The 19,717-nt window shown below is 36.6% G+C and overlaps 1 protein-coding gene across 1 annotated transcript in view; it reads left to right on the top strand.

Annotated features, from left to right (window-relative positions):
* Positions 1-16,165, top strand: part of LOC150101318 (G patch domain-containing protein 4) — a 90,608-nt gene extending 74,443 nt beyond the window's left edge. Inside the window, exons 6-7 of the mRNA XM_090400887.1 lie at positions 2,524-2,574; positions 15,918-16,165. Coding sequence (XP_090257013.1) covers positions 2,524-2,574; positions 15,918-16,128 — 262 coding nt within the window. The 3' untranslated portion in view covers positions 16,129-16,165. The remainder of the gene's footprint in view (positions 1-2,523; positions 2,575-15,917) is intronic.
* The last annotated feature ends 3,552 nt before the right edge of the window (positions 16,166-19,717 follow it).

The raw sequence follows: 19,717 nt of genomic DNA, 5'->3' as shown, positions 1-19,717 counted from the left end.
AATAGAGTGATGTGGGCAAATATAAGAATGGGGGAACTGGACAATGAGACGTATTTGTGCCTCTGGTCCCACAGAAGGTTCTACTAAGGTAGAAGTGAAGGAATTTTTTGAGGCTTTAGAGAAAGCAACTGACACAATGAAAAAGGAAAAGTTGGTCCTTGTTGGGGATCTAAATAGAAGAGTAGGACATGATTGTCAAACATACAAAAATATATTGGGAAAATTTGGAAAAAAGAGCAAAGCTAATAATAATGGCAAATACCTGTTGGATTTCTGCTCAGGACATGGACTGATTATTACTAACACAATGTTCCAACATAAAAATGTGCAAAAATTCACATGGAGAAAAGAGGCAAGGAATAAGAAAAGTCTCATTGACTATGTTATTGTTGATAGTGATGTTTTCTTCCTGGTGCAGGACACCAGAGTGTACAGAGGATTTGAAATTGGAAGTGATCACCATTTAGTCTTGAGCAGCTTCTCTAAACCAACTGTTTCAAAGCTGGAAAAAAAATAAAAAATAAAGAAAAACTGAAAATGAACTCAATTAACTTAAGTTATAACTGGAAATGACGATTACCATTTTAAAATTTTCAAGTAACTTGAAATATGTCTGAATGCTTGACCATCTGAGAATTTGGCTGTAACGAATATGACCATGTTGCCACCAATTGGTAAGAGTGATTATAGGGTTATACTTGGGAGGTGGCTAAATGTTTGGAATTCACAATTAAGACAGAGTACATGTGGAATTACCAGGCTGGTAAGTATGACAAGCTTAGGAGTTTGCTTGGTTCAGTGCCATGGCATGTAAAGTTGCAAGGGCTGGATGTTGATAGTTCATGGGAGGTGGTTAAGAAGTGTTTGCAGGAGGCAATGGCGGACTGTATACCTAGAGTCCGAATAATAAATCAAGTAGGAATTAAATGGATGAATAACACCATTAATCTTGAGCTGCAAAAAAAGAAACAACTGTAGAGGGAATTTAAGGAGAAAGGTGACCTGCAGACACATGAATGGTATAAAGCGCAGGCCAGAAGGGTAACGAGTGTGGTAAGAAAAGCAAAAGCGGATTATGAAAGAACATTAGCCATGCAGGCTAAAGAGAATCCCAAACAGTTTTTTCGCTATGTTGCAAGTAAAAGAAAACATATATATATATACGGCAGAATGATACTAAAGAATGCCAATGATCGGGAGGTAACCAAATCGGTTGATATAGTTGAATTACTGAGCAAGCACTTTGCAAGAGTATACCATCCAGGTGGTGACATTGCAGAAATGAATGAACCAATAGATTATACGGGAATTGTGGTGAATGAAGTGGAGGTGAATAGTCTATTACAAAACCTCAATGTCAATACATCTGTGGGATTGGATGGTATACCAGCTCGTGTCGTACGTGAAGTGGCTAAAGAATTGTCAGTGCCCTTGACCATTTTGTTCAATTGGAGTCTCGGGTCTACATTGCTAAGGTGGCTAAGCCATCACATGAAATAGTTATAGTATTGAGAGAGAACATTAATTTGTGGGAATAAGAGAGTTATTCCTGCAAGGCTTTGTTATGATGACATGTTGGCTGCTGTGTTTGCTTGGATTCTGTGGGCACATGTGAAAAGATCCAAGATAGTAACCAATGGAAATTGTGCATATGAGTGGGGAAATTTGGTCTTCCCAGTTTCAGTAATGGAAGAGAGATAAAATTGAAACAAGTAAGTTCATAAGAGGATCTTACAGTATAGATGTATGAGATTTTATTGCTCGTGGCAGATGGTGAGAAAATTTGGGGTCATCACTGGAAAGGTCCAGATTCTCTTCAAGATATATGGAATTAGCTTCCAGTGGATATTGTGAGAGCATCTTTGGCAAATATTTTTAAAGAAAAATGATTGGTTAGGCATTCTTATCCAGGATAAGTTTGAGAAGAGGTCATTTCTCATTGAGTCCTTAAGTTGCTGAAGGAGTCTGCATTATAAATAATAATCATGACCACATATGGACGGCTCTCATAAAGTTTAACTTAGCAGAGATGAGATATATGAACAGCAATATGTTCTCCAGATCAGCAATGATATGATGATGTTAATGTGTAGATTAGTTGCAGAATTTATTTATAATGGAATTATGCAACCCAGATGCAGGTTGGCTGATGCAGTTGTGAGTGCAATAGAAAGTGAAATGTAAGAGTTGATTAGATTAGAGACTTGACAAATAACAGACCTGTTTGGAAGGAAGGTACCCATGTTTTTTTCAATGAAATATCAACTCATTACAGGGAGGGGAAGGGGATAAACAAAAGATATTTTTCAGTTCATTTGTGCATATGCGTGCTTCTTCACATTCAGCTTATTTTTTACTGATTTCTTCAGTTTTCATCTCCACTGTTTTCAACAGTAAATTAAATTGTTCATTTAGTAATTATATTCAGCATTGCCAAATGTAACAGTTTAAATTGTAATGGAATAATATGATGATAATCATTGGCTCATCTGTGATATATTCTTATTCAACTTTGTTTAATAGAATAACAGATGAAGCTCTCTTCAAAAAATGTCGGAAACTAACTGCTCATAAGTAAGTCTGTTGTTAATTTATATTTTAGTTTTAATAAAATCTTCTTCTTCTTCTTCTGCAGCTTCTCCCACTTAAGTGGGGTCACTGTTTGTTATGAGTCTCCTCCACACCTTCCTGTCTTGGGCTGTCACCACATCCAAGTTCTTCATCTTCAAGTCCTCTTCTACCAGCTCCCTCCATCTCTTCTTTGGCCGCCCACGCTTCCGCCTTCCTTGCACATCCATCTGCATGACCCTTCTTCCCACATATTCGTCCTCCCTCCTCATCACATGACCAAACCATCTCAACCTTGCCTCCTGTATTTTCGCTCCTAAGTTCGTAACTTTCACTGTTCCCCTGACATAGTCATTTCTCAGATGATCCTTTCTGGTCACACCGCACATCCACCTAAGCATTCTCATCTCTGCTACTTCCATCCTGCTGATGTTATTTTTCCTCAGGGCCACAGTTTCTATAGCATATGTCATAGCTGGCCTCACTACTGTCCTATAAATTTTGCCTTTCAGATTGATCGGCACCCTCTTATCACATAACACTCCAGCCATCTCCCTCCAGTTTCTCCAACCTGCTTGTATCCTGCATCCCACTTCCTTCTCACCTCCTCCATCTTCTTCCACTGTCGAACCTAAGTATCTAAAGTCTCTCACCTTCCTGATGACATTTCCTTCCAGCTCCAGGTCTGTCTCCTGGCCACCGCCAGGAGATTTATTAAAATATTTAATAAAATATTTTATTAAAATATCATTTTATATATCTGTTTTAATATCTGTGATTTAATTCTAATTAATTGTATTAGTGTTAATAGACATTATTTGCAGTATTTTTGGAATTCTGTTTTATGATTTAAATACTAAGCATTCTATTTCTGTTTTTATAAATTATAACAGATAATATTGCATGTTACTATGGTGATCTTTCAGTTACCTAATCTTTGAATGGTTTAGTGTGTGTGTGTCAACCAACTTTTGGTGTAGCACCATGTAGCATTATCCAACCAGCAGATTCATTCTGCTGTCATTATATAATTGATGGATTACTGTATATGGTGTTATTTGTAATACTTTGGAACAATGTACTGTATTATTTATTATAATTATTACTGTCAACAGTCACTATAGCAAACACTAGTATAACACACACTCACTTACATATCAAACTACTGAAAAGTCTTGATCAGAGCTATATAGGCATAATGCTGTTATGCTAAAAGAATTTCAGAATAGTAAAGTATCTACTATAAAAAATTATTCCTATGCTTCAGCAAGTTTGTTATAGTCAGATTTGATTGCATTGTCATCTTCAGACAGTAATACTTTTGGAATAATGTACTGTATTATTTATTATAATTATTACTGTCAACAATACTATAGCAAACACTAGTATAACACACACTCATTTACATATCAAACTATTGAAAAGTCTTGATCAGAGCTATATAGGTGTAGTGCTGTTATGCTAAAATAAATTCAGAATAGCAAAGTATCCACCATAAAAAAATTATTCCTGTGCTTCAGCAAGTTTGTTATATTCAGAATTGATTGTATTGTCATCTTCAGACCTCCATATATTAAAAAGGCTTCATAGGAGATAGATACTTGCTGTTAAACACAGTGCTTATGAAACTGTCTTAAACTCATTTATTTACTGTGTTCGCTTTCATTGTCAATGCATTCCACAAACCTGCCACTTTCCAAGCAAAAAAAAAAAAAAAAAGTTCTACAAAGGTGGTAGGGGGGGGGAGGGGGGGGGGGGCTGAAAAGATGATAAACACCTAGAACAAAACTGATATAACCACATAAAAGAGCATATCTCACAACCCTTTAACCCCCATGTTTCATCAAATTGTAATAATTTGTCCTTTTTCTTGCTACAAGAAAAGTCCACAACTGAGATTTACCGAACTTTGTGTGAGACTTCCAGGGATTGTGCCTCAGCATATCCAACAGTTGCTGACATCCCAACCAGTGAATGAGTTGGGATGTCATTATCCACCAACAGGACATGTAAAGACTATCAGTGAAGTGGGTCCCCAAATATTTGACCTAAAGAGAAAACGTGCTGGTCATCTCAAGGGATTTTGGGTCATTTTGAGAAATCAGGTGCAAATTTTTTGGTTCATATTGTGACTGTTGATGAAACATGGTTTCATCACTATGACCCAGTGACTATTGTTTGGTCTCTGTTTGGTGTAATTTGCACCAGCCATTGATGGTGTAATCCTTACCAAGTACCTCAAAAAAGGTGAAACTTTTACAGCAGCAGTTTATTCAATAGCTCTTGAAGGAATTGAAGGAGGTACTGAAGAAAAAACTCGCATGAAACTGAGCAGAAGCATGTCACTTTCGTAGGGCACCTGCTCACGCTGCTCATGAAATCCAACAGACGATACACAACTTGGGCTTTCAGTGTCTGCCTCACCCACCCTATTTGCTAGACATGGCCCCATCTGACTATTTTCTATTCCCAAATTTAAAGAAACACTTGAAAGAAACAAAATTTACCACAGATAATGAAGTCGTATCTGCATCTGAAGATTAGTTTGTGCAATAAGGGAAAGACATTTTTTTCCTCATAGGATTGCAAATGATGCAGCAGCATTATAACAAGTGTATAACACTTTGTGGAGAATATGTAGAATAATGCACAAGTTATATTGTTCTCTCTCAGTTCCTTCATTGTGATTATCACAATTTTTCAGCATACCGTTGTATGTCCCAAATGTGACCTGATCAACATCTTTTATAGTAAAACTAGAACCTTTTGATTTTTACATGTTATTTCCTCCTCATCAGTCCCATAATCTGTGTATTATGATAGTAGATGCTTTTCATCACCTAATGAAACTTATTAATCATCCAACTTATTGGAAGTCTGAAGTGACTGAAAAGATTTCCACAGTTTCTATATTATCTAGCTCTTAACTCATCCACAATACTACATAGGTTGTAGGTTTCTAGAATTTGAAGGTACATACTATACCTTTCATTAGCGGGATGCACATAATTAAATAAATTTCAGGGGTCCTTGTCAACTATCACTCTTAGGTCTCATATTTTTCAATATATTCCCAACAGCTGAATATGCAGATTTTATTGCACATCACTAGTGCCTTTCTTCTCATAGGGTACTGTGCACTCACATAAAAGTTTGTTAACAAACAGACTGCTAGTTTTCTGTTCAATCGTCATCTCCAATTTAAATACCAAATTGTTTTATTACTACTATATATTCGCCCTCACTCTTTACTATAATATGTAACATAACAAATCCTTATTACTTGGGTAAGTAACAAATGCTGACCCTTGTAATATGTAAGGCATAATTCTTGTAGAGAATTATGCTCTTGTCAATCCAGTCCTAGATCCCATCTCTCACCAACCTCTCAAATACCTTAACTATCACTTGAGATACACAGACTAGTCTGTGATTTGTTACCTTCCACTTTCCTTCTTTCCTTCCACTTCTTTCCAAATCTTTCCTTCCACTCGTTTCAACCCTTTTGCAAAGTTCTTGTTAAACAATTATGTTAAGGATGTTAGCTCCCTGAAATTCCCTTAAAGGTCATTGTGTTTTTCATGTAAATAACTATCTTATTACCGTTTATAGGCATAAAAAAAAATTAACAGAATTTGTTAGTACGTGCTGTGTGGGAATGAACTATGCATCATCATAATGCAAATTATGGATAATATACCATATTGGTCTGTTCAAGTCTCATTATCTAATATCCTCTTTTTAGGTCTATCTGGCCTTCTCTTTCCATTTGGTTTATATTTTATTAATTGCTTAGGATAATGGGTATTGGCCATTTGGTTTACATGTTCCATCCAGTTTTTTTGTAATCGTTTAGTTTTTCTTCTATTGATTTTATTTTTAGTTCCTTTAAAATATCTTCATTCCTTTATTTCTTTCTTTTTTTTTAATTAAATTTTTTTTGTCTAATGTGTATTTTGAAGTTCTTCTCATGAATCTCATTTCACTTGTTTTTGTTTGTTCATCTTGTTTGTTTATTGCCCATATTTTTCTTCCATATAATGATGTAGGTAAAGTATTGTATAATTTTCAAGCAAGGGTCTTTTTTGTACAATATTTGAATTGAGTGTTCTATTTATCAGGATTATAATCTGTATAACTTTTGAAGATTTTAATTTTGTCTTTTTCTCCTTCATTTAATATTTCACATCCAACATAATTGAAGTATTTCTCTCTTCTGTTATTTTATTATTAATAACTATTTTACTTCTAGCCAGAGTTTGTCCACAAAATGCCATTGTTTTAGTATTATCTACAGATATTTTCATTCCAAACTGTTCTACTCTAATGCTTAAATTATATATTGATCTTTGTAAATTGTTTTCCTTATTTGATATTATTAATACCTGATCATCTGCAAACAGTAGCATATTTATTTTGTTATTCCGAGAAATTTCTATACCTGGGTTATTTAAGGTGTTCCACTGTATTAATATTTCATTAATATAAATATTAAAAAGAGACAGCATCCCTGTATTACTCCTTGGTTTATAGATTGTTTTTCAGATATTTTTTCATTTATTTTAATTTTTATTTCATTATCTTTGTACATATTCAGTATGCATGTATAAAATATTAGGGATATTTATTCTTTGTAATATATCTTTTTTGCTTTGTCAAACTCTTTTTCATGATCTGTAAATAAAAGATGAGTTTCTAAATTAAATTCTCTTTTCTCTATAAGTAGTTCTAAACAGAAAGCTGCATCCATTGCCAAGTGTCCTTTTCTAAATCCATTTTTGACTTTCTAATAATATTTTTTGCTGTATATTATTTTATTATTAATAACTTGATGAATACTTATAATGAATTGAGTATTCATTAAGAATTTTTCATTAAGTAAGAGCTATGCAAAGTAGTATATGGAGAAGCAGAATCCAGTAGAGAGCAGGCAAAGTACCACAGTATTCTGAAATTATAGGAAATAATTTCAAGGGAAATATTCAGTTTGCTGATAATACAAAAATAGTTAGGATAATAGTTAATCAAGGACTGACAGTTTGGGAAAGGTAATGCATGTCAGTTTAATGTGGAAAAGTGTAAAGTTAAGCATTTTGTTTCTCTCATCTTTTGTTGACTTACACATCTAGCCTAACTTAGCACTCATCACATCACATCATCATATCTTCAGCACCCAAAAAACTTGATGTCCTCTTTCATTCAAAACATACTTTTCACTTGCACATCTCCTGACACTTTATAAATCCCAAATTCACTCAACTCTAGAATATTATTCTTGCATTTGAATTGCTCACTAAAAACTTTTATATGCTTGATGCTGTCCAGATGAAGACAGTTTCACATATTCTGTTTCTTCATTGTCTTTTTTATAGCTTTTTTTTATGGACATTGCTCCACACATTGACCGCTTCCATTCCTCCACTTTCTTCTTAACACATATAAATGCAATCTTTCAGTGTAATTAAGTGGTGTACAGCACTTAGAATAGTATTATAAGTGTATAGCATTTATAATACTTATGATATAATAGATTTATGGATCAAATTATTTTTGATCCATAAACTCAAACTGTTTTTGAGTTAAGTAACTTTAACTGAAATTATGTTTTGCATATCAATATTAGGAATATTAATATTTAGACACTTTGCAACAAAAAATGCACTTTATTGCTACGGTCAGCTGCATTCCTGAAAATCATGTGACCTGTCTGTCTATCCTGACTTCTGCAGTGAAAACAAAGATAAAAATTATAATTACATCAGTCTTATTCAGAACTGCAACATAATTTGAGTGAATTTGAGCTGTGCAGAAGAAAGTGATTTTTAATCGGTGAATAGTCCGCTTTTTTCCCCGTTTTTCTACGTTTTTGAGTGCTAAATTGTTTCTCTGAATACGAGTGTACTTCAGTGGTTGTTTTTTGGAAGTTAGTTGCTGTCGCGATATAATATATTTTGGTACCGTCGGAATCGAACGCGTAACGGTGGAAGACAAAACGAAGCTAAGTTACTGTATTTAGTTATATTTCATTTTATTTAATTATATTTAGTACTTAAATGTTCTGATGTTTGTACTTTTTTTTCCCTCTTATTTATTAATTGAATAATTATTAAAGATTACGCTACTCGGCAGTAAGGAATGATGGTGGATTCAGCAGCAGTCGCAAGTGGCGTAACGCCAAGTCCTCCGCCATTTAAGAACTCAATTATTAGCAATATCATAAGGGACTTTGTGGCATGCAGTACTTGCGGCATGTATGCGTCTCGGGAATTACATATGTGGCTTGTTAAAGAGAGTGGAGAGCGTATGTGCGCAAAATGCAGGCAGTTGGAGGAAATAAGTACATTAGATATATCGATATCCGACTTTGTTGCTCCAGGAACGGGGAATGAATGTAGGAAGACAAGTAGTATGATAGGAGAGAATGAGAACATAATAGTTGATAGTGTGGAAGGTGTGAGTGACTGTGGAAGTTTAGTAGATGGTTTTGTTTGGGAGAGTGAATTTAGATTAAGAGTGACTGACCTGCAGAGGGAGATAGATGAGTTGAAAGAGGAGGTGGAATGTCTTGTGAATGAGAGCAGAAGTATGAAAGATAAGATTAGGAGAATGGAAGAGATAAATGCAAGGCGAATCAGAGTAGGAGAGAGAGAGAATTTAAAGAGTATGAGTGAGAGGTATGGGGGTGCTAGAAGAGGAGAGAATGGAAACAGTAGAAGAGAGGGAATGAGAGAGAGGTATGGGAATGCTAGCAGACGAGAGGATGGAAACAGTTGGAGAGACGGAATGAGAGAGAGATATGGAAGTGCTAGAAGAGGAGAGAATGGAAACGGTAGGAGAGATGGAATGAGAGAGAGGTATGGGAATGCTAGAAGACGAGCGGATGGAAACAGTAGTAGGAGAGACAGAATGAGAGAGGGATATGGAAGTTCTAGAAGTGGAGAAAATGGAAACAGTAGGAGAGAGGGAATGAGAGAGATGTATGGGAGTGCTAGAAGAGGAGAGAATGGAAACAGTAGAAGAGAGAGGTATGGTAATGAAAGAAGAGGAGAGAATGGAAACAATAGGAGCGAGGGAATGACAAGAGGTATAATGTATGGCGACTCAATGATCCGTGGTGTTCAGGATAGGATGCGTGAGGAGTGTTTGCCAGGAGGAACAATAGAAAGGGTGGCTATGGCAATTAAGAGAGGTGAAAGGGTGGATGAGATGATTGTGATGGTAGGAACGAATGACTTGAGTGGTAATGTAAGTCGGGCAGCTAGAGATATGAGATTTTTGCTTGAGACTGTACGGAAGAAGACAGAGAGAGGAAAAATAGTGTGCGTGTTGCCTAGGTATGATAATGATGAGCTGAGCAGAAGAGCGGTGATATTGAATGGCATAATAGCGAGAATGTGTGACGAGAGGACTGGTATATGTGGATGCTTGGAGTGCATTTGAGGAAAGAGAGGAGTTGTATGCGAGAGACTGTTTACATTTGAATGAGGAAGGACGTAGGCATCTGGAGAGATTGCTGTTCTGAACGAGTCAGTGTGTCCCAGGGAGGATGATAGCAGGGGTGGCCTCTTGTGGGAATGGATACTTGGGAGAAGGGAGACAATGTCAGGTAACACTGATCCCAGTGGAGTCTAGAAGGGATAATGCTGGGTATAGAAACAATGGCATTTATATGCTTTATACTAATGCCAGGAGTATCCGGAATAAGGGAGAGGAATTGGTGGCGCAGATAGCATCAGCCCGGCCAAAAATTATTGCGATCACTGAGACGTGGTTGACAGAAGGGGATATAACAACAGGAATTGAAGTCGCTGGGTATAGCATTTTTCATCAGGATAGGAGGGGAAAGCATGGTGGTGGGATGCTGCTTATGATAAGTGATGACCTATGTCCTCTAAGAGTGGAGAATTTGGAAGGAAGTGAGACAAATGATTTTAGGAGCGTATGGTGTGAGGTAGAGGTAGCCAAGACAGGATATTTAGTGGGGTGTTGCTACAGACCTAGGAGCACAGAAGATGGGGACCAGGAGATGTTTAGACAGCTAAGTTTGGCAAGTGCAAGAAGAATGATTGTTATGGGAGATTTTAACTTCAGTAGTATAAATTGGAGAGAGGAAGATGCATGTAGCAATAGGGGAATGGAATTTCTAGAATTCTTGAGGGACAAATGTCTTAGGCAACATGTAACAGAGGGAACAAGAGGTTCAAAAGTTTTGGATTTGGTTATAGCATCAGAAGAGTTGATAATAACTGAGTTGACATCTCTCCCACCAGTTGGAGAGAGTGACCATATGGTGTTGACTTGGAAAATGAATAGACATGCAGGAGTATCAAAGAGACGGAACTTATGTGGAATTATAAGGCAGGTGATTATAATAGTCTTAGACGTCAATTTCGGGAAGTTTCATGGAGGGAGGAATTGGAAGGCCAGGATATCACCAGTGCGTGGGAAATTGTGAAAAAATATTTGTTATCAGCAATGGTAAGTTGTATACCACGAGTGAAGAAGAGGAGATTGGCCCTAAGATCCAAAGAAAATCCTAGGAAATTTTTTAGCTATGTGGCCAGTAGGAGGAGAAATGACTGTGGAAGAATGATATTGTGGGATAAAAATGGGAATAGAGTGACTGATGCAGAGGACATAGTGGAATTGTTCAATGAACACTTTATTGGAGTATTTCATCCTAGAGGAGTCAGTTTTAATGCTAGAGGGATAGGACTGGTTCGAGGTCTGGAGGTACAGGAGGAGAGTGTGTTTCAGATACTGAGTACTCTGGATGTCAGTAAAGCTGTGGGACTGGATGGTATTTCACCACTAGTTTTGATAGAATGTGCTAGGGAACTGACAGTGCCTTTAACCTGGCTTTTCGATGAAAGTCTGGCTTTGGCAAAGGTGCCCAGGGAATGGAAGGAAGGTAAATAGTGCCATTGCATAAGGGTGGTAACAGACTGGAAGTGTCTAATTATAGGCCAGTCTGTGTGTGTCATCAGTAGTTAAGATCTTGTAGAAAGTAGTGAGGGACCGTATACAGCATTGGGCAGATGAGGGTAATGTTATCTCTGAGAATCAACATGGATTTGTGAAAGGACGCTCTTGTTTTAGCAATATGCTAGCCTTTTATAATAAAGTTACAAGAACATTAAATGAGGGAAAGGCATATACTGCAATTTTCTTAGACTTGGCGAAGGCATTTGACAGGGTGCCACATGATAAGCTGATATTTAAGTTGCAGCACATGGGTCTGGATGTCAGATTGGTCAACTGGATTCAGGATTGGCTGTCTGATAGGTATCAGAGAGTTGTGTATGGTGGAGCAGTTTCCAGGAGGCAGAGGGTTACAAATGGGGTCCCACAGGGCTCAGTACTAGGACCTATATTGTTTAACCTTTATATCAATGACATAGCCAGTGGATTGCAGGGGGATATTCAGTTGTTTGCGTATGATGCGAAGCTGGGAAGGATTATTAGTAATAGTGCAGATGTGGTAGCCCTGCAAGAGGATTTAAATAAGCTAGATAGATGGGCAAATGAATGGGGATGTCAGTTTAATGCAGCAAAATGTAAGGTCTTGAGGTTTGGGAAACATCGATGGGATGCTGTATACTCTATGGGAGGAGTTATACTGGAGGAAGTAGGGGAGACAAGAGATCTGGGGTTGATGATTGATAGAAACCTGAAGTTTAGGGGACATATTGCAAAGGTGGTGAAGGTAACACAGAGGATTGCTGCTATTATGAGAAGGACACTGACCTGCAGAGATAAGAGGGTTATCATTCCGTTGTATAAGTCTCTGATCAGACCACACTTGGACTATTGTTCTCAGATTTGGTCCCCAGGATTTGAAGGGGATAAATTAACTGTGGAAAGGATACAAAGACGGATGACAAAGATGGTTTCAGGACTGTACAAGGATAGTTATGAGAATCGGCTGAGAGAATGTGGACTGGAGAGTTTGGTGGATAGAAGAAGGAGAGGTGATATGATTGAGACTTTTAAACTGTTGAGAGGTGGTTACAGGGTTGACACTAGGGAGTTCTTTCGCTTGGTTGATCAGCGGGAAGGAGTGATGACAAGAGGCCATCCCTGGAAGTTACGAAAGGAAACTGTGAGCAAGACGGTAAGGAGTGGTTTCTTTGTGTGGAGGGTGGTTGAGCCGTGGAATGCATTGCCGGATGGAGTGGTGGGAGCGAGAACGGTCAGTGAGTTTAAAGAGTGGTATGATAGACTTTGTGTTTCTCAGGGGGGGACCTCCCCTCGATGAGTCTTGACAGACTTTATGTCTTAAAAAGGACCTCCCTTGAGAGTCTTTTGACTCCTTGGAGGCCTGAATAATAATAATAATAATAATAATAATTTTTCACTTCTGTTATTGTAATCCTTAAGAAAGCCAAGTCTTGTTTTACTAGGTATGTTTTAAATCATGTTCATTTATAATTTTCCCAAGGTCTCATTTGCATGGGATAGGATTCTTTTCAATATTAACAGAGGTTGGAAAGAATTAGTTCTCCTTTTATCAGTCTTCTACGTTGAAAGCTAATGATGTGGTCTTCTCAACTACAGTTGTACAGATAGGAGATTAACCTGTAATTTTTATTACTATAACTTGGTACTATGTGCTGTCTGAGGGAGTGAGCTGCTGTTGTGGTGGAGAGGGATGAGATATGTTGACCAAATTTTCAAGATTTTTAAAATCTTGTTTTAAAATATTTTTGATGTAAGCCACATGATTGGAAATACTTCCACAGTTTCAATTATGTTTAGATTTGGTTGTTTAATAGAAGTCTCACAATATTCTTTCAAGTTATGTTCCAGTTGAATTCAAAAGTTGGACATTTTTCCAGTCATTCCTATGGAAAATCTCCAGTGCATGATCACAAAGAACATGATGGATTAAGTGGACAGGGCATTTGTGTTCCTCTTGTCCAGTTTTCACTGTTCATCTAGTTTCATTTATGTATGATAGGTTGCATATACATGTAATTTGGTATATGACATGCACAAGATGGGTGGGTGGGTTCCCTGTAACATCTAAACAGGTGTTATAATCTTATAGGAGTTTAAACGTAATTTTGGTATTATATTTGCTAATTTCTACTTACTTGTGTGGATAAACCTCTTCTGTAGATATAGCCTTGAGGTAATCATTGTTACTCTGATGTTTATTTTTGTTGCAATTTTCTTGTTATATTAATTTTAAAAAAATTGGTTGATTTCATAAAATTTAATTCTACTTTGAGATTCTTTTGAATGGAGCAAATTTTTACAGCTACCATTTTGATCCACAGTTTGTGTTGTATGGTGATAGGGAATTTTGTGAATGTATTGGCCAGTATGTGTAAGTTTGCAGTACATGCTAAACAATAGACATTGCAATGGAAGGTGAGTTACAGGTTTATTCAGAAATGGTAAGGAGTTTTGTTTCTCTACTTATGTCATGAAGTATATGGTTGTGTTGTTTAACTTGCTGAGGAATGTACTTGAGTTTGCATATTTCTGATCTTCCAAGGACAACATCTAGAAAATTCACATATGCTGATGATCTATGCATCATATCCCAACACCAGAACTTCTGTACTATAGAGCACATAGTACATAGTACTCACCATGGTAGGTGAGAAGTGATATCTTATTCCAAGACTGAAACATGCTGCTTCCATTTGAACAATAGCAATGCACATGACATCTTAAGAGTGCCACTAAATGGGAACATACTACTACACAATTTTAATCCAAAGTATCTGGGCATAACCCTAGACAGAACCTGTTCCTTTAATAGACATCTATCCATTATTACTGCCAAACTCAGAACTAGAAATAATATACTGCATAAACCTGCTGAAATAAGCTGGGGGGACTTGTGCTCCCACATTAAGGACATCAGCTCTGGCCCTCTTTTTCTCAACTGCTGAATACTGCTCAGCTGTCTGGCTGAAAACAGTGCACACATTAAATTAATTGATACCGTCCTGAATCAGACAATGTATATCATTTCTGGAACCATAAAGACTACTCCATCATATTGGCTACCAGTTCTAAGCCACATACAACCTCCACAACTATGATGCCAAGACAACCTGATTCGCGAATATAACAAAATTTGCCAGAATCCACTGCTTCCTATACACTCTGATATTTACAGCTTTACATCACAGAGACTTTAAGTCGAGACACCTCCCTATTATAATGACATGACTTGTCACTGAGGACTAGGATGCAACAACAGCATGGCACATGGAATGGACTGCCCAAACCCCAGTAATCTGGCAGACTGTTTATAACCCAAATAGCCCTCATCCAGGGTTTGATCTGCCTTGAAAAATATTAACCTCCCTAAATAGGGTTCGCATCAGCCATGGTAGGTGTAGAGTTTACAAATAACACAGTCACAATATGAGTTTGGGGGGGAAGCAAACTCATATTGTGACTGGTGAGGATAACCAAACTATACAACATATCACATTTGACTGTCCTCACAGAGCCTACATGGAACCTGTAACTGACTTTATAACAGTTTCTACAGACGTTGTTGATTGGCTGTTGAATTTAGACATTCAGTTTTAATTTTATGCTTATTTGTATGTATATTTTTATATGTATATATGACTAGTGTCACTTCACACTATTGTATTCTTTTATACATTTTATTGTCTTGTACGTCCTTTTTTTGTGTGTATGGTATTCTTTTTAGCCAAACACTAAATAAGGAAGACTATTGCTTGATATAATATCCTCTTGGCACCTTGTCTATGCCATTTGCATGTCTACAAAACTTAAATACAGATCTTTGTTATATTCTCACAATTTCTCAACTAATTGTTGTAAAGTGAAAATCTGATCCTGATAGTCTCTATTTGGCCTGAATCCAGCCTATTCCTCACTAAGCTTCCCTTCCACAATTCAACTGTTTCTCAAGTATACTTGCATAAATCTTATCATGAACACTCAGTCCAATTTCTTTTCATTTTGAAATTTCCTTCCATCACCCTCTTGAAATTATCTGCTATGAAAGAAGTTTCTTTCTGTATTTAGGAAGTGACTGATATGTCTTTTGCTTCCTTTCCTTGATTACTGTTGCTTGAATATCTTAGTTATTAATTACAGAAATCTTACTGTTTATGGTCTTTGTTTTGGTGACACAAGTTACTTTTCTTAATTCTGCCTATTCCACTTCTTTTATGATGGTGCTTATGTTCATTTCTGCTGAAGTGGAATTTGAATATATGTGTTAAAAAGCATCAAGTTTTTAAGTAGTCTTAATGTGTTGACTAGTATTACTATATTCAATTTGTTACAACTTATATATACTTTTTTTTTTTTTTTTTGATTGTTGTCATAATAAGAGTATTTTACAGGGCAGCAAGACATGGTTTTACAATGAATGGAAAACTGCTTAGGGTTGCAGAGCAAGAAAAAAAAGCACTTGCCTCTGTTATTCCTGAGGGGACTAATGAAGCATCTCTTAATCATGAAGTTAAGCAAACATCATTTGCAAAAAATGTACATTGTCTTCATAAAGAATCAGAAATTAAAAATAAATCAAGAAAAAAGCAAAAGAAAATATAATGTATATATATTTATTTTAATAAATAGCATATATTTATGTCTTTGCAAATTATTTACTATCTAATGTTTATTTTGTTAATGAAAGTGTTCATGGTATCTTTATTTAGAACAGTGGTTCAATATTTTGCTTATCTTGCAGCTCCTTTCATTTGAAGTGATCAATTCCAGTCATCTCCTTTTTGCATGCATATCCTCATTTCCCACCCAACTCCTCTAACAAGTAGAGGGGTTGGGGTGGAAACATGGACCACTTATTCCTATCTCTTTAGTAAATAGTATTATATATGCTTACCTAAAATGAGCTTTGCTGTATTATATATATACAAATAATGGCCATGTTCCCTTATTGGTAATGTTTGCTGCTAACCCATTTCCTCTAGCATATTCTGTAATGCTGTCTTGAACATAAATCGATCCATTATTATTAGTGACATTGTCGAAATTTAGTCAGAAATGCATTACCTTTTCACTTTTTCATCAGTTCATGTAATTTTCTTCAAATAGCCATTTATAACTTGTAAAATAATTAGATCCTCAGTTGGTTTCAATGATGTCCGTTGGTTGGAAAGACATACAATCCCACCTAGGATACAAAAAAACCTTGATCAAAGTTTTTCAGCTGTAGGTTAGCCATCTCATACAGAGATGGCAGCCCCCCCACCCCTCTTCAAAAACTCAGGTGTTTCATCCCACAAAACAGGCAAACCAGCCAGAAGAACACATGCAATTTACAGATATAGAAATCTAGGGGAATAAGGATTAAATCACCTTATTCCATTGGATCTAGTTTTAAAAGCTTGCATGGGTCTATGCATAGGCATAAAACACTAGGAAGGAAGGAAGGAAAATAATGCCATTACAAGTTGGTAAAGGCAATTATGCAAATGATCACATTCAGAATGTAACTACAACAGTATAGATGTACACTAAGTTTCAGACTTTAAGATTATGCTGAAATTATTTGATATCCTTTAACTTTAGTTTCTCTTAGTGTAATGGCCTAATAGCTCTGCCATAAGTGGGACTGCTTCGTTTAGTAATATTATTATTTGAACATGTCTATGAACTTATTCATATAGTCTCTGTCATTCTTTAACTTATTTACTGATAATGCATTATCACTCCCTCTGGCAACCTATTTCATTCAGTAATCACCAGGCAAAATGGGCAGTCCTCAGCTTTCATTTGAATTGAAAATTTTCTGTATATTTCTCACAAAATCCCTATTGTAAGTTATGTTTATATCATATTTTCTCTTCTCTGCTTATTTACTTTGCTATTCACAAACCTTTTTGTCTTCATAGTGAGCATTCCCCACATCTGATATCATGTCGTTAATGTCTTTGAATCCTCTCTACCACCCATCCTCATTCCCCTTACATCCAAGCAACCATATTTGACACTGTAGTCCAGGTGTGTAATCATTTAAGGATATTATCAAAGAAGACAATTTTTTTTTTTTTTTTTGTACTTTTATGTATTTTTTACATAAACCAGAAACCCTTACTCTAGTGACCAAACATGGAATGTTTTCAAGTTATCAGGTCTCCAGTGAGCAGACTGATGAAATTTAGTTTCACCTAAAGACAATCACAAATATTTATCCCCATTGTGGGATTTAAACCTACAGCCTGTTAGTTGAAGGCCAGCTGGGCTAGCAAACATATACAGTACTTTTTGCTATATGCTTGTGAAGTGATGTGGACATGGAGTTGAAATTCAGGAAATAATCTGCAAAAGTGGCAAACAATTCCCCTGTTAATTAACCCCTTATTGTATTATTCCTCTGTTATTGTTATATTTTATCCATTGATTTCCCATTGCTGTTCCTTTGATCTGTTTGAACAGCTTATTAGGCCTCGTAAAATAGCCTACATTGATGGTAAACAACAATTGAAGAAACAGGACTGGGCAGTCCTATCTCGCTACTCCAGCTGATTATTTTATGGAGTATATATAGAAAAACAACTTGAGGTTGAGGAAATATAACATCAAACTCATATATGGTTATATTTTATATTTGCAGTCCAGTCCCGCTATGAGTCAGAATTACTGTATTTGCCGGCTTAAAGATGCACTTTTTTCTTTGAAAAATAGGTCTGATAAACAGGGTGCGTCTTATACGCCGATACTCAGTTTTTTATTATTTTCATTTCTGGAAATTTTCTCTGTTCCGAGTTACGCGATTTCTTTATTGGTTCCTTGCGGTGTGTGTGTGTGAGAGTATTCCAGTTACATAGAGCAGTGTTTCTCAAACTTCAGACATCCACATTCATATGATTGGTGCGGTATTAACAAAAGATCATGCTACTAAATGACGAAGACAAGCCGACAGTTGAGTTGAAATGGTAATTCTCTTCAACCGAATTCCTTATATAATATCTGAAACACATTCACTATATATTTCTTCGTTTTAACACGTTCACTCAAACAAAACCATATGTTGCACTGGCAACGTATGGTTTTGCTTGAGTCATACAGCGTTTTCTGTGGGAGGGGGGACATGCGATTCATTAGTTAGTGCCATTTTTATCCCAGTTGCACTGTTTGTTGAGAAACATATTGCACAGCCTGCAGGTGTCTCTGTACCTTATTCAGTGATACAATAGGAACGTTTTACGATCTTGAACTTCACAGATACATTGAATTTTATTCTATGCGTTAATGATGCCTAGCCGAAAATTGCCACGGTCCCCCCCGAAGACCTTTCATGTACCCCTGGGGGGTCCACGTACCACACTTTGAGAAACACTGAAGTAGAGTTCAGTGGATGTGCATGCACTGTCATCGATGATCACAGCTGCGTTCTGTTCGTTTAAACTTTCCAATTGTCACCGTTGTGAACGGTGATAAATTTCTGGCGTTAAATTTTCTCTAAATTTCTTGGCAAATTATGGCTGAAAAACGTCGGCATTGTTACAATATTGCATACAAGCTATGTATGATTGCATATGCTAAAGAACATGGAAACAGGCTGCAGAGAGGCATTTCGGACTACTCCCAACTAAGAAAATGATAAGAACTTGGCGGAATCAGGAAGAGGATTTAAAAAAGACAACTCACATTAAACATAACCTACGAAGTGGAACTGCAAAAGGGCCAGAACTTGAGGCAGAACTGAATACTTGGATTTTAGACTACAGAAAAGGGAGACTTTCAGTGTCTACAAAAGTGATTATTCATCAAGCGAAAGCGATAGCCACTAACAGAGGGATCGCCAACTTTACTGGATCAACAACATGGTGTTCAAGATTCATGAAGAGAAACCAGCTATGTATGCGGACTAAAACAAAAACATCACAAAAGATGCCAGTTGAATATGAAGAAAAAATGATTGAATTTCATCGATTCATCATTAATGCAAGGAAATGAGAAAATTTTGAACTGGCACAAATAGGAAACATGGACGAGGTTCTGCTGACTTTTGATGGGACAAAATTGTCGCCACTATTGATTTTTAAAAGGAAGATGCTACCCAAAGAAAAACTGCTTAAAGGAGTGTTTGTACATGTTCACGCAAAAGGCTGGATGGATGGAGGAGGAATGAAGTTATGGATAGATAAAATTTAGTCTAGGTGCCCTGGTGGAC

This window comes from Typopeltis vanoorti, chromosome 11, assembly GCF_054136105.1.
Source record: "Typopeltis vanoorti isolate ZY-2024b chromosome 11, IOZ_Tvanoo_1.0, whole genome shotgun sequence".
Classification (NCBI taxonomy): domain Eukaryota; kingdom Metazoa; phylum Arthropoda; class Arachnida; order Uropygi; family Thelyphonidae; genus Typopeltis; species Typopeltis vanoorti.
The sequence above is the reverse complement of the archived record's forward strand: the minus strand, read 5'-3'. Positions and strand labels throughout refer to the sequence as shown.